This window comes from Lingula anatina, chromosome 7 (assembly GCF_051362555.1).
Source record: "Lingula anatina isolate TDL-2025a chromosome 7, LinAna3.0, whole genome shotgun sequence".
NCBI lineage: Eukaryota > Metazoa > Brachiopoda > Lingulata > Lingulida > Lingulidae > Lingula > Lingula anatina.
This window is the reverse complement of record NC_141773.1, coordinates 16090960-16118436: the sequence shown is the minus strand read 5'-3', so window position 1 is coordinate 16118436 and position 27477 is coordinate 16090960. Positions and strand designations below refer to the sequence as shown.

Genomic DNA, 27477 nt, shown 5'->3' with positions numbered 1-27477 from the left:
ATGTACATCTGAATATTTAAATTACATACATCAAATACATAACTGTATTTTACTAGATATATTGAACATTACATAAAGTCGGCTTTATATAGCGAGACTTGAATCTGTTATCTATTCAATAAGCACAAATAATATGAAATTTACCTTATAATACAATTACCATAATACAATTTTAATTAAAACGTTAAATACTGAATTACAGCAAGGCTTTACAGTTGACAATTATACTAATGCGTTCGCGTATTTTACATTTACTGTATTTCATACTAATGGCCACACCCTACCAGGTGCTCTAGCTAATATACCAAGATTTTACCTTTATCATTTATACAGAAAACTAATAAATACAATGCTCAAATATATTTTGATAATATAAAGACTTACGTTATGATTTCTCCGTAGAACTGTAACAATACACCATACAACGTTGGAAATAACGGTAAAATGCAGGAGAGACCCTACTTGTGCAAAATCCTGTAGCGTTATGACTCGGTTACATTCAAAACAGGTGCGCTACTCACGCAAGTCATGAAAACTACTCATACCTTGTATATCTAAAACATGGAATCTAGCACTTACACCTTGTAAATCTAAAGCAAGGAATCTGGCACTTACAGTATATATGTAGAATTTATCATTGTACAATGCAGAGAATTACCTTCAATTTTAACCAGAGACATATCTGTGAATACCTAGTGGAAAATCAATCTGTGGCCCTGGTAGAGGGTAAATTATTCATGTCAATGCTAAATCCGTGGCTCGAATCGCCAATCTGGGCATTCGTGCTCACATTCACAAATCTGAGGCTTGAGTTACCAAACTCCTTATCCTTTTATAATGCCAGAAAAGAGAAAAACTGTTTTTACATATTATGGAATGTGTATTTTCCAATTTATTGACAAATTGATTTTCACAAATAACATACCCTAGGTTCTAGATTTCGGTATTGCCAGCTCGGTCTTGATTTCATATGTGACCCATATCAGCAATACACTGTAAAGCCAACACATGAAAAGGTATATTGAGCAAGCTAGCTTTACTCGGGGTAAAATAACATGGACCTCATATTTTTAAATCATTAAAATGATCAAAATACCCTCAAGTCATTCGAATGCAGTATTTTATACTAGTTGGGATAACCGCCAGTGAAATAATTGAATAGACGGGCACTTGACTTTACGAGGATCTTAACCCCTCAGGTAAGACAGGTGAATAGGTATGAATTGTTTTCAGTAGTTTGAAAAGTCATCTTACAGGTTGATAATGGTAGCTCAGTTTGACAGCTTTCTTAACAAGCAGGCTCTCTCCTCCGGTGGCTTGTATGTCGTCACCAGACCACGTGGTCACGAAGCTTATTAACTCCCAAACCTGGCTAAAAAGGAGGAAATTTCAAAACATATTCAAACTACTGCTACTATTTTCCAACTGCCCTTAGGTATTGCTAACACTTGTCAGTTGTCAACAGATCGATGTAGTTTGGGAAAATAAAGGTGAAAAGGAGGCTTCGGCCGATCTGGTACATGTATTACTGTATAGATACAGCGCAACACCGCTCAATGCACTAGAGCAAAACGAGTCTAGACTCAGATAAACACAGAAAATGGTCTCTCCCAATAAAATACGATGAAATGAAAGCGAAATATTTAATTAGGTATTTAATATCGTTAATACAACTGGACATTGTTGATTGCCTGTGTGGCTAATTTGTGCAAATGAATATCAGTTGAAGCATCTGACTCAAGAAATATCTTAGACTAATACTCCAGTCTGTTTAATTTCGAGTGTTAAAGCAAACCGCCAAGGTGGAGAGCTACAGTAGCTGATGTTGGACGGCCGGCTGTAGGGGTCCATGTTCCACCCTACCCAGGTTCTTCTAATATTTTACTTGTCACTGATGCATGGGAGAGGGAATATAACTACAAACTCACATCTTCAGTTCCAAGTCTAAAAGTCCTTTATTAAGTCCAAGCATTCAGCATTTATACCCAATATCTACAGGGAATCTATCTGCATGCCACAGTGGCAGCAACTCATTTAAATACTAATTGTAATGCAGTAGTTTCTACTTATCAGATATGCATTTGCCCCATGCTTACTTAGTTATACAGAGAATGATAAATATTCATGCAAGACAGAAGCAAAGCGAATGATAACAATGACTGATTATATAAACATAATATGTACATTGTAAATGAGTGAGTTTATCACTTGCCTTCAGTGGACCTTTACACGGCGTTGCTACCTTTTGGCAACGCCAGACTGGTGGTATATAATTATAGCAAAAGAGAAATTTTATGTAGGTCGAAATTTTGGGCATAGGGCAGAGTCCATTAAGTCATCTGTAGGACGTGGTTGTTGGACATGGTTGTTCGTCATATCTTTGTTGGTAACTACAATAGTTCTGTTGGTCTTATCTGCAGCGGGCAGGCTATTATCCCTTAACCGTGTGCTATCTACATGTACATTATACGCTTCAAGGTACTTCAACAGGAATGAATCTACACCTGAAGCCAATGCCACCTGTCTATATACCTGTTGTCAATCTTTTGATCAGCAATGCAAAAATAAAGAAAAATATAGGGTTCCGTGTATCGTTCTGCATTTCAAAGAAAGCTTCGGGATAGATGTTCATGTCCTTAAAGTAAACTTGGAATGGCGCAACATGAACTCATAGACTGCCAATAACAGAAGCACTACAACAAGGCAACATACGAACAAGGCAGTCCCACATTTACCCTACCCTCTACCAGGGCCGCGGTTATTATTGTGGGCATTTTTTGCTGAATCGACATCAGACCAAAATGACTGTCTATTTATCTAGAGACATACATGTATCGGTGAATATCTGTGGAAAATCAGTATGTCGCCCTGGTAGAGGGTACATTTAGCCTACAGCGTCCTTCAACCTGAACAGTTTTAGCTGTTGGTGGCTGCAGACGCCTGGCCTGCACAGTGGGGACGAAGCTGGCAAACGGCGTCCACTGAAACGAAAAAGACTTTTTTTTTCATTGTACATTGTCGGGTAATATCTACATGTACAGAGATGAGGGTCAAAGTGGGTGGATGTAGAATACGAAGAACCTCACTGCTCTTGCTGTGTGTATTGGTGACTGCTTCGTTTGTTTACATTTCAGCATTTCTTTTTTATTTCGAAGGTAAGCGTATGGACTTATATCTGTCCCCGATAAGAATTCTACGCATGTTATCGGTTAAAGGGATAATAACTCTTCGTATGAGATCTATATTTCACAATAAAAACCTTGTGAATAACTCATAGAAATATAATTTATTCTGTTTTACCACAAAAACAGCAGTTATAACTATTATTCTGATATCTGAACTTGTCTTTAGACCACGTGACCTCCATTGATGTCTATACTCTGTTAAAATCTCTTAAGAGATTTTAACAAAAAACCAAACTTTTTAGAAAAAAACCAGGGACCATCTTTGAATGTAAAAATGGATTCATTAGCCATTGGTAAGTATGGGAAAATTGATGTTTACTCCAGGAAAATTCATTTTTTGGCCAAAACAATGAGTTATTATTGCTTTAAGATATTTAAGCGGCTTGACTTGATGTAATTTATTTCTTAATGGGAGCTAAAGTAAAAGCTTGAAATATACAGGTAATTTAACATTTGACTTATAGGCCTATATAGGCTACATACCTAAGGTGTTATGTGACCGTGGCGATATACGCTTTATTTGCTTTTAGGATTTTTATTTTCGATGAAATGCGAGTGCTTTCTCTCGGTATTTATGTCCAACAATACACTGCCACAAATGTCAACTTTTCTTTATTCTTTACTTGTATCATCATTGCAGATACAAAATGTTTTATGCCCTGACATGCAAAGGAAACAAAAAACACACTTCCTGGGTATTTTTAATGTAGCCCCTGAAAATGAACTCAAACTTTCAAAATTCTTTTTACATTTCTTTATTAAGACAAGTATAGAATTGTACCCATCAGTAGCGGGTGTGACCCCCACATGTACGATAAAGACCCAATACGTGGCGTTGCATGTTGTACACTAGTGCCACTGATCTTTGCTGGGGGATTGTGTTCCACTCTTGTGTCAAAGCTTGTCTCAACTATTGTAAATTTGCTGGGTATTGGTTTCTCCTATATACAACTCTCCACAATTCGTCTCGAAGAAGTTCAGTTGTGCTTTTGTAGGTTTGGTCCATGAGCAGAATGTAGTTTTCGTTTATAAATTCCGTTACCAAGTGGGCTGTAAGAGAGTAGCATTGCCATGCTGCAAGCAAAAGGTGTTGAGGAATATTGCAAGTGCACACCCCTCTCTTAACTTTGGGGCTGCCAACCGGTGACATGTGCTCATATTTGTCAAATGGCCATTGGTTACTATGGAGAAGACAGAATCCAAAATATAAAACCTATAGACAACATTATTGAGATCTCAAATTCTAGAGGGTGTGACGACCATTTAGAGCATCAAGACTAGGCTGGCTGTCTTGTGAAACCTTACTATGCCCAAGAACTGCTGTCTCATATTTTATGAAGTTCTTGTCTGCTTTTTATTTAAGCTATTTATTTTCAAATCCGTTCTCCACTAAGTTTTTTTACTCATTCTCTGCATGTCTAAATAAGTATGTCTGGTGACTAACAAGGATATAAATCCGCAATTTTTGTTTGTTCAGCTTATTTTCATATGATATAAATGAATTTGGAAATAACCGTAATGGGTAGCAAAAATGAGGTGGCAGCAAAATATCACCCAGAGCAGTACGTATTAACATACTGACATACAGGGAAATGATATATCTGAAAATGGCCCGAAGCTGACGGAATTAAATAAAGGACGGATTACAGCGTACTTTTTTTACAGTGAAAATCCCCATTTTCACAAGGAAAGCAAGACAAAGGCTGCACTTTTCACTTAGAACATTTACAGATAATGAGACCGTTTTTAGTCATTTTTTGAGCTGTTTTATTGAGAGCATCTAAACGTTTGGTATTACCAGCTGGTATGGTAAGGCTACATTGGAGGAACGGGAAAAAACTTCTCAGTGTTATAAACGCCACTAATAAAGTAATTGGGAGAGACCTTTCCCAACTGGATGGTATCATGAAAGACAGAACTGATTAAATATTAAAACGAATTATGGGGGGATCCCACCCATCAAGCAAAATCTCATTTCAATTTCTTACCCAAAAATAGTAGGGTTCTGACTTTTAAAGGCAGTAAACGGCTTTAAAGTAGCTTTATCCCTCTGCAGTAATTAATTTTGATTCAACTTTGAAGCCTAATTCATAAATATTTTAATGTCCACTTCTTTATATTAGTTTTATCTCTAAAATGAAAGCAATTCATGGTATTTATATTTCAATATTTCATTGAACTGAATAATTTGTTATATTATACTATGTGCACGATGTTGAGTATGGGTAATTTGTATAAGTAAATATCAGTTGGAACATCTGACTCAAAGAATATATTAGGTTCTACACCAACCTGTGTCTTTCTAGATGGCCTATCTAGGGATCAAGCCAAACACCCAGGTGATGAGCTTTGTTTTGGCAACGCCAGTTGGTTCGTATCACCAGCAAAAGAAAAAGGTTTAGCAAGTCGAAATTTGAGGGCGAAGGCACGGCCCGTCAAGTCATCTGAAGGTGCAACCATCCACCCGGAGAATCAGGGCCCTCCTCGTCGGTTTACTCGCGTTTTACCTACTGTTATGCCAATAACTGACGAGTCCGAATCATCCTTTTCAACATTCTATAAAGAGGATACTTTACTCACAGCGCATCATCAATTTGGCCCATATTCAAATACGACCTCAGACGTTGTCATGGTGTGGTCTCACTACACCCCAATTCCTCTACCGCTAATGGATAAAATAAAAACATTTAACCAGTTCAATCCGGCAAGGAGTGTAATATTCATGTGTGGAAGCAGTGAATGTATGGATCAAATAGAAGACAAGCTACCTAAACACTCCAAAGTTCTTCGTTTACTACTACCTGTCTTAGCAAAGAATACTCCCCTGGATGATTTTGTTTCCAAATCTGCAATCTTCAAATTGCTCATGGGTCGTAAATTTCAAGTGCTCATGCAAGAAATAAGTGTTTTGCTCTCACTCTGGACATTTGGTGGACTGTTCATAGATTTACCGTCAATATTGACCTCAACGTTACCCGATGAATATTTCAAGGGTGAATGGGTGGGTAATGAAAGTATATTTTCAATATCCAGGTTTGAACGACGTTCTCCTTTCGTCAAAAATACCATGGTTGTGATTCAGTCAACTTACAATAGTCATAGTAGAAGTCAGATCCAAAACTGGCACACCGATTCAGTTTTGTGGCGTTCAAAAGTTCTTAGTCAGGTAGATAACAAACAAGTTAAAATGACTGCCAAGGAGCCTGTATTCAAATTTTTACCAGATAATCTTTATGGTGTCTTAAGCTTTGACCATCGAGTCACTGTGGCGAAAGATATCAACGCCGGAGATGAGATTCAGACCCTAGCTGCGATCCAGTTTCTTCCTTTTGCTGACCGATTTGTGGACCGTGACACATGGGACGTCACGTGCATTGAGACATACGGGCAGCCGGACATTACTGAGAAACTTGTCAATGTGACGGAAAACATTAGAAATAGAAACAGAAAGCTCGATAATATAAATAATAGATCCTTTTACTTGAGCCAAGCCGGAGATGACAAATTTGAAGCTGAAGATACTAGAGCTCATCTAAGAAAAAAGTCCGGCCAAACCAAGAAACCAAATGAATCAATTACAATATTTCTAAACGCATGGTATAACGCCGGTGACATGATATGGCCGCCAAATATTAATCTTAAGCCTTTAATGTTATCCATGTATTTTGGACCAAATTTCCGGAAGAAGCTATTAACTGTGCCTGGGAATAATTACTTCAAAGAACATGGATCCGTAGGTGCTCGTGACGAGAACACGGTCAAAGTTTTACGCGAGCAGAATATTTCAGTGTATATGTCGGCCTGTTTGACACTTTTGATGCACAATCCCAATCCGGTTACAGAAAGAGAGGACGTGTTTGTCGTTGACGTGGATTGGCGAGCTGTAGAAATAATTGTTCCTTCTCACATAAGAAAATCAATTATTAGGGTCACTCATAACTTGCCCTTTTCGATGAAATTTGACAGAATAGAACGGTATGAAGAAGCGCGCCGTTTAATGGAACAATATTCACGTGCAAAATTGGTTTTGACGTCACGCATCCATAGCGCTCTTCCATGCGTTGCCATGGGAATTCCAGTTGTTTTTGTGGAAACGGCGTTCTTACCCGGAGGAGGAGGAAATCGCACAGAAGGTTTAGCGAAACTTTTCCATACAGTAACGGTGGACAGAAAGATGACGTCATACAAGGGGTTGGAAAACTTTAACTGGGACAAACCAGAAATGAACCCAAATCATGAAATTCACATGCACTTTCGCGCCACCCTCTGGCACGAGATACGGAAATTCTCTGGATTGCGAGAAACGGCGATTACATTTGGGATAGTGCCTCTTAAACCTTTAATGACAAACGAAAGAACTGCATTGACGTTTTTTCAGGTTTACACAACAAGTGAAGTAACGCAAAGGAATCGCCGTTCGCTCGAGAGTATTTTTTACCACCATCCCAATGCAAAAGTACGCATTTTAAGCAATTCTCTGTCACAAAACAAGGTTTCTGCGTTCACTGAAGCGGGCTTTCATGTTGAGGTCAGAAATTATACTCTCAGAGGGTTACTAAAAAATGTGCAAAGATTGGATCCACACACTTTTACAGAACGATCAAAAACCTTTTTGAAAAAAATACCGGTTATTTCAAAAGGACGATTTTGGTATAGCCACGAGACAGATTTGATCAGAATAGTACTGCTTTATCTTCATGGCGGCATTTATATGGACACTGACGTTATTTTAGTTAAGAGTTTGAAAGATTTGAATAATGTAACTGCATGGGAAAACAGTGATCATACTGTGTTAAATGGAGCAGTTCTCAAGTTTGACAAGCACAACCCTTTTCTCCGGGAGTGTATAAAAGAATTCCTAGATAGCTATAATCAGAATGTCTGGGAGGCGAACGGACCAAGTCTCCTCACGCGCGTAGCGAGAAGACATCCCACTTGGATGTGTGATGTCAGCAGTGCTGAGGATTTGCAAAGCAATAAGTCTTGCATTGTGAGAGGCTTATATCAGAAGTCATTTTACCCGATAGAGTATAGAAAAGTGAAAACGAAGTGTTTCATCGATAAAAACACTCCTGACCTCCAACGCGTTCTGCAAAGAGAGTCTTTTGCTGTGCATTTGTATAATAAGTTCTCCCAAAGTTTTACAAGAGCCACAAAGCCCGGGACGCTGTGTCATTACCTTTTGAACAAATTTTGTATATTCTGCGGAGATTTTGTTTGAATACTTTATAATAATTCATGTGTATATTGAAAACATCCAATTATTATTATTATCATTATTATTATAACTGTTTAATTATGGATAACAAATTCGGGACTTCTAATCTGAGAAGTTGCGCTTGATAATGGAATGTGTTCGTGATGTTTTTCATAAACCGCCGACAACAAAAATGAAAATATATGTTAACTTTTTAAATTTAATATGACAAAAAACTATAAGGAATGTTGGGTTATAAAAATCATAAAATTGTTGTTATGGGTTAGGTGTGGTGTGGATATATGTGGAAATGAAATGCATTCAAGAATTTGTATGAAGATATCTAGACGTTGATTTTTAAAATTTTGTTGCGATGAACTATTCAGTTGTAATAAGCTTGGTGTAGCATATATACAGTACGCTATAGTTGTATATCGAAATACTTTATAGTTCAAGATCGTTCATAAACGGGGCAGATAAGTAGACCAAATTACGTCCAAAATTTTGAAGACGGTGCAGCGTAAAGCTATTATGTGGTTGACAGTGTTTAATTCGGTTTGTCCCTTGGTATGATGACTTAATGGAAATAAGAAAACTTCCTTAAAAAAATACCCATTTTTTCATAAAGAAGAGAAAGGGAAATTGATTAGAATTTGATGTTTTAACTAAATGCATTGCTTAAAATGTATTTTTATTCAATCTGTTAATTATTTTGTATAGACAAAGTCAAATATGCAATTACTGGGTTCTTTGGTGAATTTATTACACAAGCATTTAATGCTGTCTTTAATTATTTGTTTACTCAATTGTTCCGACACAGATTTCAATTATCAATGTTTACAAATAGAATGCAATTTATAATAAGAGAAGAAAATTAAATAGGTGTATAAAACCATTCATTTAACGCCGATTTTATGGCACGTACGGTTGTGGCAGTCGTTTTCTGATACGGGGCATTTGAAAATTCAGGATGACTGAAATAGGATGGAGCCGTTGTTTTAATATATTATATCATCATATTATGTTATTATAAGACCGAATCTGCCTACAAGTACGCTTACTAGGGTTGTGTGGAAGAGAAGAGGGGGCAGCATTGGGTGGGTCTGGTGGACTTTTCGACAACAGCTCAAAATTTAACCCTAAAGTGTGTGCTTCCCATTTATATTTACTTTTGTCAGTGATCTTAACTTCATATATTTTTGGGTGAAGATTCAATATAATTCCAGATGTTGCAGACATAATACCAATTTCACTTCTGTGTTTATTTCAGATCTGAAATTAATTTTCCCACAGAACAGACCCGCTGGTATTCTTCTTATAACTCATGTCCTTTTGCATCTTATTATCTGGGACCCACAAGTCTCCAAACCACTATGAACCGACAATCGGATTTCGAATTACAGTAACGCTGCGATGTAACAAAAAGTGGTTCCGCCCGGGATCGAACCGGGGACCTTCTGCGTGTTAGGCAGATGTGATAACCGCTACACCACGGAGCCCTCGTTGTTCCACGGGTGTTAATAGTTATACACGGTCAGCTATGGGATCCTCGCGTGATAAAAATAATTTTGGCACGTTAACATGTTGTATTACAACTACCTAAGTAGTTTTGTATATTTTTTATCTTAGGTTAGCAATTTCCGACTATATGAATAACCGTGTAGACCTGCCTTGGTGAATAAGTGAAGTACTTACACTGTAAGTTCCCTGGAAAACTTATCCTAAAGTTTGTAAGTTTACATATATATATTAAAAAGATAAAGGATTTGAAAATTATCAGGCATAAATGATACGTCAATACTGATGCATGGAAATTTATAGAAAAAAATTGGATCCGCCATACATGACTTTATTTATTGCATCCGTGTCTCTTCTAGTTTTAGTGCAGTAGTAAACTGCTAAAAAAAAAAATAATAATAATAATAATAGAGTGTTGGTAAAAAAAAAAAGTGGCAGCTGTAATGCCGAAACAGTAGACTTCCTCCTTGGTTCATGTGTACTTACCCTGATTCACACAAAATCAATTATTATTTTTGTCTTTTTCTTTTCAAAAAAAAGAACGCGACAAAGATTTTTTTTTTTTTTTTTTTTGGTTATGCACCAGTGTAGAGACAGCAGGAACGCTTCATAAGCCAGTCACTCTGGAATTGTAATATACAAGCAAAATTCACAATGAATAAGGACTAACTATTAACTAATGTTTTACAGGCAAATTAAATTTAATATGCATCATTTACATTTCAATAAAACCCCTTTATACAAATGCGTGCTAATTACGTGTTAACTTAATAAACCTTTCTGATCTTTTAGATTATATTTAACAGAGCAATGTCGCTCTTCAAGACAGGAATATAAGATGACAGACAATTTACCCTCACCTTCTAGCCATATAAAGAGAAAAGTGTATTACAATTGGTTTTAAAAGGCAAGTCATTAGCATAACAAAGGCAGATATGAAAGTATATCAGCTGGAACAATGTAATATTAGGTTGAATAATTATATTGTTTTGAAATGGAATGAATATTGAAATGCTGATATATAATCCAGCAATTAAAAGTATTAAATCAGCACTGAATAATAACAATAATAATAATTATATCTTATCTTTAATTTAAACTTCTTTCATGTGTATGAAAACTTATACATTATATACGCATTATATTAGCATTTTATACGGTAAACAAATCAACAAACAATATGAACAAGCTTGAAAAGAGCACAAAAGTAAGATTTTCCAAGGTTCTCAATTTGACTATAGGACACAGCCACACAGTTAAGAACATCTTAATTACTATTCAGGATAAAGGTGGAGTGGTTTGCTATAATAGTTGTTAACTGTCAGTCCATCACATCAGACATATCATACTTTGAAGAAAACGGCCCAAAATATTATCTTCTAAGTAGGCAACTACCAATGTACTATCCACATGATAAAAAATTTTGGCCAATTTTGGTCTCAAGTACATGGAGATTATGTCTTATGTGAAGTATACCCTAAAGTAGGCATCTCAAATGTTTTTTTCCCAAATAACTGACACTTAATAGGATCTTACTTTACAGCCATGCACAACAACTTTCAGATCTTGCTGGGATAAAAAATGATAAAAAAAATGCTTACTGAGTTACTGGCATATCTCTGCACTTTCCTGTGACAGACATGGTGATAAAGTAATAAAGGTTGGTTTTCAATTAAGGCATATATATATCACTTTGTGGGAAACTTATATAATATATATAATCATTACAGCAATACTGAAACAAAACTTATTCCAAATGCGTACTTCAGCTGGCTCTTAACAAATTCATAAACCTGTGACCAATATCATACCTGTCTGGTTTCCATTACTGTGATGATCAATTGCTCTAAGAATAATACATAATATACATTTTTCCCCTCTGGTTTATCTTCTATCATATATCTCGGCATAAGTAAGATGAGCAGAAGAACCCGTTCAAAAGCACTTCATGTGTTTACCTTTGGCAATTTGTCTGTTATCTCACATGCCATTATGAAACAACATACTTAATTTATAATTTTTAAATACGAATACACTGTAAAAATATCAACTTCTAACCCAAGAAAAATGGGTCCATTTTGTATTGGCAGTAAAAAAGCAGTGAGAATGCCAGACACTGTTACATCTTTCTGAAAGAAGACATACAGCTCTGTTGGTGCATAAAAAAACAAAGATGCCCTATTACCCTGCTGTCCTCTGACAAGAGAGTAACATCCTTAAAATGTCACATATATTTCTATCCACAACTCAAGTTCTCTCCAATAATATACAACAATTTCCTAAGTGTCATGTTCATGCAGCATTTAAACATTCTAGTTGCCACCTGTGCACAATAGAGGGCACTGTGTCCAAGAAAGGCTATCCAACCATAAATCCTATACCAAACCTGTAGGAAGACTTTGGGTGGTTAGCAAATCCACTAAGTATAAGTGAGAAGGGCATAGGTAGTAATTTCTTTTCCAATGTTGCTCCTACACACCAATTTGTGTCTGCTTGAGCTGAAACAATAATTGGAAATACCATGCATTTGTTACCTCAAACTTTCATCTCTATCACTATCAAACATTCAACATCCTATAATTCACATAACTTCATTACTAATATAATTTACATAAAGACACTGGTTGACCTAAAATAAATTTAGTGACAGGTGTCTTTTACTGTTCAAATAAAATGCTCTCTTTATCTTTTTAATCACTTCCCTGCACCCAAAGAGAGAAAATAACCATTCTCCAAACTGAAAAACATAAAGCAGACCTGAAAGTCAACCATGCAGAGATAACAGCCTTTTTACAACATAAGAAACTCATACAACTGCCAAACCTACCTTTAAAAGTCGTACTACCATCTTCAGAATCTACCTGGTACCCAAACGTGGCGACGCTTTCCCTCATTCTTAAACTGGTCTCCAACTCGACCCCCATCTGGACCTGTTTGTCCAGTTTGTGGTGATAGCTGAGGTGAAGACCGCCAGCCCCTGGGGTCAGGTTGCACCCTGCCTGACAGTTAGTACCTGTAGAACATGGCAATGTAAAAGGGATAATAGCTGGTCTTCCGAGATTCATATTTCACAGTAAATTCATTGTAAGCAAGTCATATAAATATCATAATTTCCATTTTACCACCTAAACAGCAGTTATTGCAATTACTCTGGCAATCTGTGCTTGCCATGAGACCATGTGGACTTTCACAGATGGCTGTACCTCTGTAATAATCTCTTAAAAGATAATTTCAAAAGACCAAAAAAACACGGACTAACTTTGAACATCTTAATGGATTCATTTAACATTGGTAAGTATGGGGAAATTTTTGTTTACCCCAGGAAAATACCTTCATTAGCAAAAAATGAAAAATTGTTATCCCTTTATGTCAGACAAAAATGACAGACTGGGTAACATGCACAATTAACCTGAAATTTTAAACTTAACCCCAGAAAAACACTTTTAAAAACGTTTTTAACTACACTTGTTTACATCCACTTTAACACACTGGAAAATTCACTACCTGTATATTTCCCAGCTAATGTAAGGACTGCTATTTGGTGACCAGGCAGTTGTTTGTCTCTTTGATAAAATACTTCTGCTCCCAGTGCTAAGCTTTTTGTGACATTCTGAAGATACTGCCCTACATATATACCTGGAATTAAGCAATACAATAATTAGATTAATTAATAAAAATAAAAGTTTAGTGTTGGCACATTGTTGAGAGAGAGAGAGAGAGAGAGAGAGAGAGAGAGAGAGAGAGAGAGAGAGAGAGAGAGAGAGAGAGAGAGAGAGAGAGAGAGAGAGAGAGAGAGAGAGAGAGAGAGAGAAACACAACAACATATAATAATCTATGAAGATCCATTTGAAGTGTCTGGATGAAAATTCATAGTTTGCAAGGAATAAAAAATAACAATAAGATAGCCACCAAGTAATTCATTTACTGTCAACTAATTTACATTTATGTTTTTATTTTTTAGAATTCACTTACCAGAATCATTTAGAAAATTTGGATTCATGGCTGCAAAGGAGGCCGTGTAGTCTTTTCCTTTATAATCATTCTGGAACTGAGTGGCAACCCATTTGCCTCCTTGAATCTGTAATTATAATAAAATATTATAATAATTATATGTAATTATAATATAATAATAAAAAGACATTGTAAACATGAATGCCCTCAATAAGCATCTTAAGCATCTCATCACCAGATGGCCAATATTTTCAAAGACAGCTGTACCGTTTATCAGCTTTTTTTTTTTTTTTTTTTTGCAATGTTGGCTGGGGCTCCCTGAAATTTTGTAGGAAACTACAGATAATAATTTTGGATGGCTTGTCCCCCCAATCTTGGAAAAAGTCATAATTATAGGGAATCCATGCTTGCCTCAAATGTAACTTTAAGGCACACATTATCTATTTTTTACTATAAATTTATGTGCAATAAAAACTAGAGGATCAGAGAGGCGATACCGCCTCCGAATATTGTACCACCAGCTGGAGCAAGCGCATTCGTATAGACCCCCACAAACACAAAATAAGGGACACAGCCACCAGTCTTATGCTTGAATCATTATGCAATCAACAAGAATTTTCAAAATACGCAAAAATATATATATAACTTAAAATGGTACAATCAAAGTTAAGTTCATCGTAAGGTAGGTCAAAGGTCAATTTCAAGGTCACAGTAAATTGCCAGTATATGACTTCCTATTCAACTTCAATAGTAACTATGGACCTATCTCTGCCAGGTTTGGAGTTAAAAGAGAAAGAAATTAGCAGAGTTCAGTTCATGATTATAAGTAGGTCAAAGGTCAATTTCAAGGTCACACTTAGATTGCCAGTATATGACTTCCTATTCAAGTTCAATAGTAACTATGGACCTATCTCGCTAGTTTTGGAAAAAAAAGGGAACCAAAATTTGCAAAGTTCAATTCATGATTATAAGTAGGTCAAATGTCAATTTCAAGGTCACATTTAGATTGCCAGTATATGACTTCCTATTCAAGTTCAAAAGTAACTATGGACCTATCTCTGCCAGTTTTGGAGATAAAAGGGAAGCAAAATTTCCAAAGTTCAGTTCATGGTGAAAGGTAGGTCAAAGGTCAATTTCAAGGTCACATTTAGATTGCCAGTATATGACTTCTTATTCAACTTCAATAGTAACTATGGACTTATCTCTGCCAGTTTTGGAGATATAAGGGACTAAATGTTATAAATTTGGAGTTACCATAATGTGCCATAAATTTCCTATGGAAAAAATTAATTAAAATAAAGAAAAGGTCATTTTGGTAAAAATTCTTGAAATAGGAGGTGCTCTGAAGTTCCAGATGTTCAAATTTGATGAAATAATGTCATTTTCGACCACAAGTTGCCTGCTTTGCCAAGCCTTATGTTTTATTTTTCCGGAGTTCAAAATTTATTATCCATTACCGTACTGCACATTTTGCTTTAACCACCAAAATGTACTTTTTGATACAGCGTAACTTTGGAGATAAAAGGGAAGCAAAATTTGCAAAGTTCAGTTCATGATGAAAAGTAGGTCAAAGGTCAATTTCAAGGTCACATTAAGATTGCCAGTATATGACTTCCTATTCAAGTTCAATAGTAACTATGGATTTATCTCTGCCAGTTTTGGAGATAAAAGGGAACCAAAATTTGTAAAGTTCAGTTCATGGTGAAAAGTAGGTCAAAGGTCAATGTCAAGGTCACATTTAGATTGCCAGTATATGACTTCCTATTCAACTTCAACAGTAACTATGGACCTATCTCTGCCAGGTTTGGAGATAAAAGGGAGGCAAAATTTGCAAAGTTCAGTTCATGGTGAAAAGTAGGTCAAAGGTCAATTTTAAGGTCACATTTAGATTGCCAGTATATGACTTCCTATTCAACTTCAATAGTAACTATGGACCTTTCTCTGCTAGTTTTGGAGATAAAAGGGAAGCAAAGTTTCCAAAGTTCAGTTCATGGTGAAAAGTACGTCAAAGGTCAATTTCAAGGTCACATTTAGATTGCCAGTATATGACTTCATATTCAAGTTCAATAGAAACTATGGACCTATCTCTGCCAGTTTTGGAGATAAAATGGAGGCAAAATTTGCAAAGTTCAGTTCATGGTGAAAAGTAGGTCAAAGGTCAATTTTAAGGTCACAGTAAGATTGCCAGTATATGACTTCCTCTTCAACTTCAATAGTAACTATGGACCTATCTCTGCCAGTTTTGGAGATAAAAGGGAAGCAAAATTTGCAAAGTTCAATTTATGGTGAAAAGTAGGTCAAAGGTCAATTTCAAGGTCACAGTAAGATTGCCAGTATATGACTTCCTATTCAACTTCAATAGTAACTATGGACCTATCTCTGCCAGTTTTGGAGATATAAGGGACTAAATGTTATAATTTCGGAGTTACCTTAATGTGCCATAAATTTCCTACAGAAAAAATTAATTAAAATAAAAAAAAAGGTCATTTTGGTCAAAATTCTTGAAATGGGAGGTGCTCTGAAGTTCCAGAAGTTCATATTTGATGAAATAATGTCATTTTTGACCACAAGTTGTCTGCTTTGCCAAGCCTTATGTTTTATTTTTCCAGAGTTCAAAATTTATTATCCATTACCGTACTGCACATTTTGCTTTCACCACCAATATGTACTTTTTGATACAGCGTAACTCGAAAACCGTATGGAATACAAAAAAACGGAGACCACCTCCAGTGTTGGGCTTTACATGCTCTACAAAATGCAAAAAAGAATGGGTCTCTAGCATTAACGGTTCCCGAATTAGAGACAGTTTTCAGTTTCGGTATCTTATGGCCGCTTCACCCGTGAAAATGCACCGATTGACCCCAAATTCACACAGATGAAAGATGACCTGAAGGGTTACATTTTCCAATAATATTATTGGTTAAGTCTGTGTGGTGTCTGAATAACAGCGCAAATAAATTTTTTTTCGTAAAAAAAATTCATTTTTTTGAAAATTTTTGCCCGTTTGACCTTGATTTAAAGGTCAAAGGTCAAATCCAAGGGCATATTTGAAATCTATACATATGACTTTTGGAAAGCCGTCTGTAGAAATTTTTCCCATAATTCCTTCCGTAGGGTAGATAATTAGCATTTAATTTTGCCATTTTTGGACAAGGGTGCATTGCAATGAGTGCCACACCTAGACCCCAATACCGACAAAGCCCAAATTTTACATGGAACAAGTTGAGATTATAGGTGACCTAAATCCAAGAGATGGGTATGGGGGCCCTTACCGTCTAGGAGGAGAAGCGGTAACGGTAACATGGCGGCGGAGCCGCAGGAGCCGGCGGAACGGACCGGACTAAAACCATGTGTACCGCCAGCGCTAACGCTGGTGGTACAATAAAAGCATTTGAAATAAAAAATTTAAGCTCAACAGAATGCTTTTTTTTATATTAAATAAAATAATTTCAAATAAATCAACAAATTTCCCTAAGACCTTCTCATTTTATATTATTTATGTCTTATTTACCTGTGCTACAAATTTTGTTCTTAAATTTTGGGTAACTTGGTGAATTATGTTAGCATTCATATCTCCACTTGGACTAAGCTCTCCTAGAAGTACTGGATAGGCCTGAAAAATTAAAATAAAAACAATGTAAAAAATAAATAAATAAATAAATGAAATAGAAAGTCAGCTTGAAATTATTTTTAAATGTTCAATTTCCCTGTTTATTTAATCTGACCGCTGTTTACACAAATCCTCTTAGAACATATTTTTGTTCACGTCACCTGTACTGTAATAGTAATTTCTGTGAACCTGAGAGAAAATTGCTCAAAATTTCATCGAAGGATAGTACATTTTGCTGGGGTAGTGCTAACACTCGCCAATTTAGCCAAATGCTAAAATTGACTGACTTTGGCTAAACAAAATCGGGTTAATTTGACTGATTTTAGTCAAATTTAAACCATTTGGACAAAAAAGCAATGAAAAAGTAGTAATTTGGCTAAATGAAAAAAATTGCTAATGCCACCCCAATATTGGATTTTTATCTTCTAAGATACTCCTTTCATTCTGTAGAAATTAAATGTTTGCACTCCATTTAACACACCTACACAAGCAATAAATAAATAAATCAACAAATAAAAATATAAGTCTCTTCGTTCCAAAGTCCTCCGTAAGACAAAAGTACATCACATAAAAGAAAACAATGTATCACTTCTCTTACCTCTGTGGGAGAGGGTTGGTTAGTTCCCACATAGGTGCATCCAAACCTATAACCAGCTGGGCTCACATTGCTCATAGTAAAAGTATGGCTTACTTGAAAATGGTTACTTAGTCCCTTATTTATCATTATTTTGGCACCATCAAATGGGGTGGGGAACATATCTGTGAGGAGAGATACATGAAAGGTATATTATGTACGTGTGTTTGATCCCATTTCATTTTAGGAAAAAATTATATACTTGACAATAATTTAAAGATTCTACATATGATCACATACAACAACGAACAATGTCTATTGAAACAAATAAAAAACTTTACTCATTTGTTTAAATAATTAAGTTTTATTGTTTACTAACTTTACAATTGACTTCAAACCCCAGTGGCATGCATATTACACAATATACATCGTACTAACAGTATACACCAACAAATATTGAAAATTATAATTAGTTAAGATAAAAATAAAGATTTATATAACTGATATGGTATCTCTACCAACTAATCATAAGAAGTTTATTTATTTAAAAAAAAAACAGATTTGAAAGCAGTATGTGTATTTTACGCAAGAACTGTAAGAAAAGCAATCGGCAGAAATTCTGGGTTCTGTCGAGCCTTGCAATTTGCATGCAGGATGAAGATGGTGATGATGAAAGCAACGAATGAGAATGAGTACGAGCTGTGTAACATGCACAGGAGAGGTTCATACTAACCAAAGGGAAAAAACCCCGCAACATTAACCAACATACCTTTACATGCTTTATGAAGATCTTCGAACGTCCCTGGACCGTCATCTTCTTTCTGAGGCGGGGGTTCTTGTTGAGCCGGCGGGGGTTGACCGGCGACCGGGGGTTGCACCATGCTTGGGGCAGGAATATACCCAACAGACGCCCCAGCTTTCTGAGGATTCGCCTCCATCGCATGAACCGTCCCCATATCGTGCTCTGAGATTATGCGGCTTGATCGAGTTGTTTCACAGAGAGTCTTACTAATAATTTCTTGATTTTGTAAGTTTCAGTGCAATTGCAGCCTCGGCCATGTGCATACCTACATTGATTTAGATTGGTTATAACAGATCACATGGTACCGATTGCGGCTGCGTACTTAGTACTTCCGGGAAAGCAATTTAACTTCCGGCCGGAGGTTCCACATGTGTTTTAAAAAGCTGTTGACCTTTAAGCGAAAACAAACTGGCAATGTCATTTTGAGTTAACAGCTACTGTATGTGAAAGGAGTTCAGAACAGGTATGGGTTTGTTCACTAATATTTTGAGTACATACGTATCGCTGTGGGTCAATTTAAAGGCGTACCTTGTAAACCACTGTAGTAAATGTAGTAGTAAACATTGCAAAGTAAGACGATTCGAGAAAAGGTTCTCGAGTCCTGAACCTGTATACCACGCTCAGCTATCACCCTGATGGGTCTATGAACATAAAACCATAGAAAACGACTTAAGAATACGACACTAGTGTACCATAGTGTACCGGCAAAGTGTTTTAAACGATTTTAATAATATGGCCAGAAATGATATATGAACTTTAGTTAGGGCACACACATGTTTTCATATCTGAATTCATATAAATATAAAGCACACAAATGTCTTCATATAGATAAAACTTAAAAAGATATGACTTACATGTTAAGTATTACTCTACAAGTAGTGTGCTGTGCATGTGTACAGGTTTGTCATATGGAGATAAATCAACAGGACCAATTGCATTTTATTTTTAACTATACTACAGGAAAAAATCAGTAAAAGACAAAGGCAAGAAAATAAAGGTTCTTTTGCCAACATGTCAGAAAACACGGAGGAGCAGGCATTGGCAGAAAAAAATGGACCAATTTTCCTGAATATCAACCCAGATGATGATGCTCCGTTCCATGAAATAGAAAGTCTGTGTTTGAATTGCCATGAACAGGTACTGTACCCTGTATTTCTTTCAGGGCACCATTTTATTATATGTTTACATGATGTGAGAGTGAAAGAGGGCTATATTGCGAGATGAAGATGCTATTTTTCTAGAATAATGAAATAAATATCCATGGGTTGTCATGTACAGAAAAATGTAGAGATTTTAAAGAAATATCTATATATTTGTGTAATATACATGTAAGATATTAATGACCTGTTCAACTTATTGTGTTCTTTATGATTAGGAAAGCATCTCTTTTGTTTTTTCCAGTTTGTAATTTTAAAGTGTTGTCATTGTTACCATCATCATATAATGGTTTCAATATTGATCTTTTTCATTGTCTACATGAGCACTGCAAGAGTGATTTATACAAGGAGTTATCTAGGCCATTTTTAAACAATCTCTGTTTTATAACTTCTCCAGGGCACCACCAGGTTGATGTTAACCAAGATTCCATTTTTCAAGGATGTGATTGTGTCGTCGTTCAGCTGTGACCAGTGTGGTCACCAGGACAGTGAGATTCAGTCTGCAGGGCCCATACAGGAGAGAGGGGTCATCTTGAAGCTCACGGTGGCAGCTAAACAGGTGGAGAAGTTACAGAAACTCTTAGGGGGCCACTTTCACTTGAAGAGACTCTAGATCTCCACTTGTTTGAAAGCTGGCAAATATCAATTATTCTCACGAAAGGATCACATTACTTTAAACCAAACAGTCTTTGAACCTTTGCTTTGTTCTTTATGATTTAATATGTTTTATACAACTTTTTCAATTGATTTAATCTGCAACACATTTCGAATGATAATAAAAAAAACATTATTGGTCTTGTTTCAGGACTTGAACAGACAGGTGGTGCTATCCAACACTGCAACCATGTCCATTCCGAGTCTGGAATTTGAGGCTCCACCTAACAAAGGATGTAAGTTCTGTGTCTTTGTTTCACAAAAAAAAAAAAAAAAAAAGATTTTTGGACTTGGCTAAACATGCTAAACTTGGATAGCAAGTAACCTTAACTCAACTGACTGATAGAAGTCTTAAACTGGTTCACGACATGAAAATGTTTTCAGAGCTTTATCCTTCTTGTCAGTAAAAAATTGCAATCCAGATACTTAAAATATGGTCATTATGTGAAGTGGCACTGACAGAAAATGAATCTCAAGTTCTGAAAATTAAGCTGTATTCGTGTTACAAAGTTTTTTTTGTTTTTTTAATGTTATGATAAAACTAGTAACTCTTCACAGAATGATACCTTGGAATAAGTGGGGTAGTTCCAAATTGTGAGCACTAATTTGTGAAGAATTGGCTTTCTATACATCAGCAATCTTGGTATCCTGAATTAGTCTCATCTTGAGTCGGTGGTGACACCTGGGTCAAGATATCTTTTAGTATAAACTTTCTCTAAAAAAGAATAATAAAATAAAACTTGGTTGGTTTTAGTGCTAACTACAGTAGAAGGGGTGATCACTAGAGCCGTGGATGGATTACAGCAGAACCAGCCAGTACGGAAGGTAAGACAATTGCGATTATCAGACTGGTATAATAGTGACTTTCAAATGAGAAAGGATATATTTAAGGTTACTTCCTTTATGGTGTCCCCAGCATAATTCTGCTTTACTTTGTTTGCTTTGTAAAACATTTACATTTGATATAAATGTCATTGGTCCTTTTTTTTTTTTTCAGGCAATAGATCCAGATACTGCAGCCAAAATAGATGAATTTATTACCAAGTTGGAGAAATTAAAAGATCTGGAGAAACCCTTCATTTTTGTAAGTCATTATATGTTGACAGTGAGAAGTTAAGGCCCATATTTGTACAATAGTGAAAATATATCTTTTAAATTCTCACCGTGATAAAAAAAACCAGGACTGTGATATGTTGTTTACAAGATGATTGTTTTAACAAGTCAGCCTTTCCAAAGATTTGCGTCTGCTTTTACATATGGATAGTAACCCTAGGACTGATCTTGTGCAAATACCATGAGGCTGTTCTCTAAGAAATAACTTGTCCAAGTGTATCTAAGCTATTATTTTTGCCAGATTAAAAATTAGAGCTTTATAAATGTGAAATTTTAGAAAGAAAAATTGTAACTTATTTTTCATTTTTATGTAGATGAGAATAATATGTTTTGTATATTGGGGAAAAAAACAATGTGTTCAGTAAGAGTGGATCCACAGTGTAGGACATAAATGTGTAAATGGAAAATATTTCATCTTACAGCTTGTTAATGATCCCAGTGGAAACAGTTATATTGAGAATCCCAGTGCTCCCAAGGCTGACCCTGGACTCACAGTTACAAAATATACCAGGAATCTGGAACAAAATAAACTTCTGGGGATCCTGGTATGATCACAAATATGTTATTATTCAAAGTAAATGTAGATTAATACAACTGTGTCATTGATTTGTACAACTTATCTGAAGAGAAGTACGGGTCGTGAAATTTATGCAAAACAAGAGCAGTGTCAAATATTATTGTGGAGTAAGGAATGTTTGTATACAGGTTATAGTTTTTTTTTTTTTTTTTCATTTCAAATTGGTATTGACAAGGCTGCTGCAGGGGTGGGAACTTGACCTGTTATGTTACTTTTATTGACTTGTGGGTGTTTGCCATTTCAGCCTGATGATGCCACAGAGAACATAGAACCAGAAGCAGAAGAAGCAGCTGCGGAAGCCAATTTAAAAGATGAGGTAATTTGTTTTGAGCTCTGTTTTATTGACACAAATGTATCACTTGATGGAGTTGAGTATAAAATTTTAAAAAGGCATTTAGAATGTACAGAAGTCTTATAAATTAAAAATTGTTTAATGTTTATTTGTCTAGGACTCCAGTTTGAATTTCATTTTAACCTGTTTAAAAATTACAATTAGCAACAATGAACTTTATATAATAGCTTCGCCTTTTTTATCTCATAGTAACCATGCAAGCATTGATAGACATGTTTTATCAGTGATTTTCATGGTTGAACTGATTTTTAATTTCGTTTTCTAGGTGCTCCAGTTCCGCAGTAACTGCCCAAACTGTAACAGTCCTTGTGATACTAACATGAAGTTAGTGGGTATCCTTGTGGATCAACATCATTCATATCATATTAAATACAATCAGATGCTAGTACCACGTGTCAATTTCTCATAGTGTAATAGCATGCACTGCAGTTCTGGATGTAATAGAGCACTGTAACAGATTGAGCTGTATTGTGCTGGCCAGGTCTAGTCCACCTCCTTTATCATTGCCATTGGTTATTTATTTTTCAGTTTATTTTTTTTTTACTGATAAGTTAAAGAGGTTTTTCCTGACATAAATTAAAGACATTGCCAATTTTTCCACACATTTTCCACGTGACAGGGAAGACGTGACTATAGGTAGTAAGTTGGGGAAGGACTGTTCCATTGCTACATGTAATACAGAAATATTACTAACGGCCTTCATACAATATCATATATAATATCTCCTTAACATAGTCCAGATATTCCAAACTTCAAGCAGGTTGTTATCATGGCCACCGTGTGTGATGTATGTGGCGCCAAAGACAATGAGGTGAAGGGAGGTGCTGGGATTGAACCTAAAGGCATTAAAATATCGCTTCATTTGACTGATCCCTCTGACCTGTCCAGGGATCTGTTGAAGGTAGGATTGCACTAATTATATTTTGAGTTCATTATTTGCTTGGTGATTTAAAGTTTCATGTCAATTCACCATATAGATCTTAAAGAAAAAAGTAGTATTACTGATGCATCTCTGAAGTAGTAGATCTTCAGAGATGCATCAGTAATAATAGTGCTTTTAAGTTTAGTGCTTAGGGTGTTGTTCTTCTGTTACATGATTGATTTGGTTTGATTTTCTGATTTGACTGAAATCCCCAAGATGAGTTTCTGAAAGGCTTTGTATCCTAGTGTAAACCTAGTATGCACATGTCCATTAAACTGACCAAATGGCTTGTGTAGTGGGGTGTTAATTTGGGAAATGACCAGATTTTTCTCCCCGTTTCAGTCTGACACATGTGGACTTGAGATTCCTGAGTTAGAACTCACATTGGAGCACGGCACTCTGGGAGGAAAGTTCACCACTGTAGAGGGCATCCTCACTGATATCAAGGGGCAGGTAAATAGGTTTCTGTATTTCTGTATTTTTTATGTGTGCTTTTGTGTGTGTGTGTGTGTGTGTGTGTGTGTGTGTGTTTAAGAGAGAGAGAGAGAGAGACTTAACAAATTGAAAAGACAGTGTACATGTAAACAAAAAACTTTTGGGCAGCATACTCAGTCTCTCAAATAACAATTTATTTCTTTTCACATGTCAAGGTAAAAGGTTAAAGTTATAACAGAAATTGAAAAAGAAGAACAAGCTAAACTCTGGGTTGATCCCCTTTTTCCAGTTCTTGGTTTAGGGGTAACTACTGTATTTTATAAACTATAAGTTGGTGCTAGCTTGTGCTGCCTAAGTTATATTTTGATATTTGCATCAGGTATTATATGCCAGCATCGAAAAGTCTGCATAGCTTGTTTTAATTATTTTACATTTATTAAGGTGATCCCTTTAATTACCTAATCCAGCTGGTGGTACCTACCCAGGAGGCAGTATTACCTCTTATATTCTAGTCTGAATTGTTTCTGTAGATATTCTTTACAAGGAATATGCAGTTTTTCATTCATTCAAATTAATTTGATACAAACCTGTATTAAATGAATGAAAAGACAAAACACTTAATTTAAAATTGGATATAACCTTTTCAGCTAGGAGAAGAAAATCCCTTTATATCAGGAGATAGTTCACAGTCTGACACTAGGACCAAGGTGCAGGAATTTTGTGCCAGGCTGGAAGAGGTGAGTTCTTGAAAGTATAAAAATCAACCACAGCACAAAGCAAGACTGAAGAGTGTCTGCCAGACTTCTCTAAAATTTTCTCTAAATAAGATATATATTGATTTGTATTGTCCAGACTGTGCCTTAGACTATTTAGTCCATTGGTCACTGGGACAAGTGGTCCCAAAACCACTTTTTTGAAGTCTGTAGATGATCGAAAAATTACTTGAAATGCCCACTAGTCCTGATTAGCCTTGTCTCTGTGAAGAATCTAGTATCACTTAGTTTCTAAATGTCAAATCCAGTAGTCAGTCATGTGGCTTTCATGTTTAAAGCTAATAATAGGGATGCACAGTCTCTGCAGCAGAAATGGGACTTATTTTTGTACATTGTAGATCATAAGTGGCAAGAGGTTAGGTGTGCACGTTATTTTGGATGACCCTGCTGGTAATAGTTACATTCAGGTAAGTGGAATAATTCTTCCACTGGGTTCATGATGGAGATATTCATCATGTTTGTGCTTTTGATTTTGCCAATTTCTGAAAAACGTTCATAGAGACAAGAAATTACCAGTGATTAATTTATTAAAGGATATTTATAACCAGCTTATATAAAAAATTAGCATGGTGGCAAAGGCCCAGTATTTAATAACCCAACTGGGAACAATTAATATGATAGTCTACGGAATACATTCCAGACCAAAGAGAGTGAACTCTTGTCAGTATTATGTTACTTCTATTGAGATATAACAATATTTTATTTTTATTTTGAGCATGTTGGATTAATTTTGTGGTTAAAAAAGTTTCACTTCATTCAATCCAACAAAAAAGTAACTGTAGATACATCGTCAGGACTGTCTCTCTAATTCACTCTGTCGTGATTTTTTATATCATAAATGAAATATAATGAACATAAATCATTTTTGCTTAATAAACAAATTAACTTTATTATTTATTTATTTATTTATTTTTTGGGTGGGGGGTTGCGAGAGGGAGTCCATCTTGGTGGCTTCATTATGATATTGGATTCCGTATAATTTCTGAAGATGTGATGCTGTCTCATGATGCCCTCTTTGGTTTATTTCTCCACAGAATGTGTATGCTCCAGAGCCAGACCCAGAGATGACGGTGGAACACTATGACAGGAATTACGATCAGAATGAAATCTTAGGACTGAACGATATGCAAACTGAAAACTATGAATCCTGACATGAGACGTACTTAAATGGAAGGACTGAGCTTGGTGTTTGATTTGTAAAAATGATTTGAGCGATTTGAAATAGTGAATCACTTGAAAAGTTTAAACTTTTAAGGATTCAAGTGCCATAATGGCCGTTTTATTAATTGTTAGGATGAAAACATTTTCTAAGCCAGAAATTCGAAGCAAACATTGTAATATTTTGAGCAAGGGGAAAGTGTATCTGTGATTATGCCAAACGTAAAATAAACCGTATCATATATTGAAGAAGATTGTGTTTAGTTTATATCATTGATAAAATGCTGTAGTCGAAAAAAATTAAATTCTCTGCGAGTTATTCGCTATATGAACGTTGATGCCTTTTGATTTTGTTTTCAGTCAATGACCCGTTTCCCAAAATGAGTTAAGACCGAAATATTTAGTCCGCTCTCACCTAGCTTGAATCAACAGTAGACAAATGAAATGACATATTGGTTTGTTTTTATAAAAAGAAAGAAACGGCTAATAGTAAAGGGCAGCATTTTTTCATGTTATCTTAAAATGGATCAAACCTATGGTCTTCAAATTCAGACCAGTTTCTAGTATTAAGTTTTTCTGTTAAAGTGTTCACTTTGGTCGTTTTACTACGCAAGTTGTATGAACGCACTCTACCAAATGTACGACACAGGTCTTTGTAGATGGGACCTTATTCCAATACGCTCTTTTTAGGATGTCAAAAGAACTCGGAAAGTAAACGAGTCAACAGTGTTCTAATGGAGTCCTTACATCACTAAAACCAAACCGGTTGACTCAAAATGCATTACATATATTGTCAATAACATCCAGTATGTGGTAAATGGTAGAGGCACAGATCGAAGAACGTGAATTAAAAACGAAAAGTCCTCAGCCGCGAAAAGTTTAGCATGTGTAAGTCTTACAATCTACATGAAGCCAGACAGAATGATGGCATCAATGTTGTGGAAAAGGTTTGTACTGGACAAATGTGTGCACAGCTAGTGAATAACCAGCGAAATATCTGTGAAAAGCTAGAGAAAAAATAGCATTAACTCTGGTAGAGAGTTGCTAGCAGGCGTGAAAGCTAATTTATTTAAAATTACTGAAACACTTGTATGTGGCGTCCCGGGGATGTTGTTTGTGGAAAAAATTAGTAGTCGAGTTCAAAACTGAGTATTAAAATGAAACGTTTTTCCTGCATTGTGTAATAACCCATGGTGTTTGTGAACTGCTACCTCTGTCAATAAGATATGCAATTTAGGATTTTGGAGAGGGAATGAAAGCCGGTTTGGAATAACACTGCAGATTAGCGCACAGGAGTAGTTTCTTCCGCTGAAGCGGCAGTGGTTTCTACGGCTGAAGCAGCAGTGGTTTCTGCGGCTGAAGCAGCAGTGGTTTCTACGGCAGAACCGGCAGTGGTTTCTACGACTGAAGCAGCAGTGGTTTCTGCGGCTGAAGCAGCAGTGGTTTCTACGGCAGAACCGGCAGTGGTTTCTACGACTGAAGCAGCAGTGGTTTCTACA

At 36.0% G+C, this 27477-nt stretch overlaps 2 protein-coding genes, 1 long non-coding RNA gene and 1 other non-coding gene across 4 annotated transcripts; 2 read left to right on the top strand and 2 right to left on the bottom strand.

Moving 5' to 3' along the window:
- Window positions 1-2285: 2285 nt before the first annotated feature.
- Window positions 2286-9277, top strand: LOC147760809 (uncharacterized). The gene is made up of 2 exons (XR_015335627.1): window positions 2286-3155; window positions 5492-9277. It is a non-coding gene; the product is annotated as an uncharacterized LOC147760809 (long non-coding RNA).
- Window positions 9278-9808: 531 nt separating this feature from the next.
- Window positions 9809-9881, bottom strand: Trnav-aac (transfer RNA valine (anticodon AAC)). The gene has a single exon. It is a non-coding gene; the product is annotated as a tRNA-Val (tRNA).
- Window positions 9882-10577: 696 nt separating this feature from the next.
- On the bottom strand, window positions 10578-19138 carry LOC106156765 (mitochondrial import receptor subunit TOM40 homolog 1). Its single transcript, XM_013532185.2, has 7 exons — window positions 18805-19138; window positions 18060-18220; window positions 17363-17464; window positions 13873-13978; window positions 13405-13536; window positions 12728-12913; window positions 10578-12398 (listed from the first exon to the last, which is right to left on the bottom strand). The coding sequence occupies exons 1-7, from the start codon at window positions 18989-18991 to the stop codon at window positions 12259-12261; spliced, it is 1014 nt and encodes a 337-aa protein (XP_013387639.2). The 5' UTR covers window positions 18992-19138; the 3' UTR covers window positions 10578-12258.
- A 1-nt stretch (window position 19139) lies between these two features.
- On the top strand, window positions 19140-26230 carry LOC106156764 (zinc finger protein ZPR1-like). Its single transcript, XM_013532184.2, has 14 exons — window positions 19140-19300; window positions 19798-19974; window positions 20392-20553; window positions 20800-20884; window positions 21403-21473; window positions 21646-21732; window positions 22184-22306; window positions 22583-22654; window positions 22956-23022; window positions 23431-23591; window positions 23955-24065; window positions 24695-24784; window positions 25159-25227; window positions 25855-26230. The coding sequence occupies exons 2-14, from the start codon at window positions 19849-19851 to the stop codon at window positions 25969-25971; spliced, it is 1341 nt and encodes a 446-aa protein (XP_013387638.2). The 5' UTR covers window positions 19140-19300; window positions 19798-19848; the 3' UTR covers window positions 25972-26230.
- Window positions 26231-27477: the final 1247 nt, after the last annotated feature.

What these genes read in the sequence shown, in the direction of transcription:
- LOC106156765 (XM_013532185.2), bottom strand. Translation starts at nt 18,991, where the DNA reads ATGGGGACGGTTCATGCGATGGAGGCGAATCCTCAGAAAGCTGGGGCG. An exon ending in TCTTCATAAAGCATGTAAAG is followed by an intron (nt 18,221 to 18,804) that starts GTATGTTGGTTA and finishes CTCTCCTCACAG; the next exon opens with ATATGTTCCCCACCCCATTT. An exon ending in ACCAACCCTCTCCCACAGAG is followed by an intron (nt 17,465 to 18,059) that starts GTAAGAGAAGTG and finishes TTAATTTTTCAG; the next exon opens with GCCTATCCAGTACTTCTAGG.
- LOC106156764 (XM_013532184.2), top strand. Translation starts at nt 19,849, where the DNA reads ATGTCAGAAAACACGGAGGAGCAGGCATTGGCAGAAAAAAATGGACCA. An exon ending in AAGCCAATTTAAAAGATGAG is followed by an intron (nt 22,655 to 22,955) that starts GTAATTTGTTTT and finishes TTCGTTTTCTAG; the next exon opens with GTGCTCCAGTTCCGCAGTAA. An exon ending in CTGGTAATAGTTACATTCAG is followed by an intron (nt 25,228 to 25,854) that starts GTAAGTGGAATA and finishes ATTTCTCCACAG; the next exon opens with AATGTGTATGCTCCAGAGCC.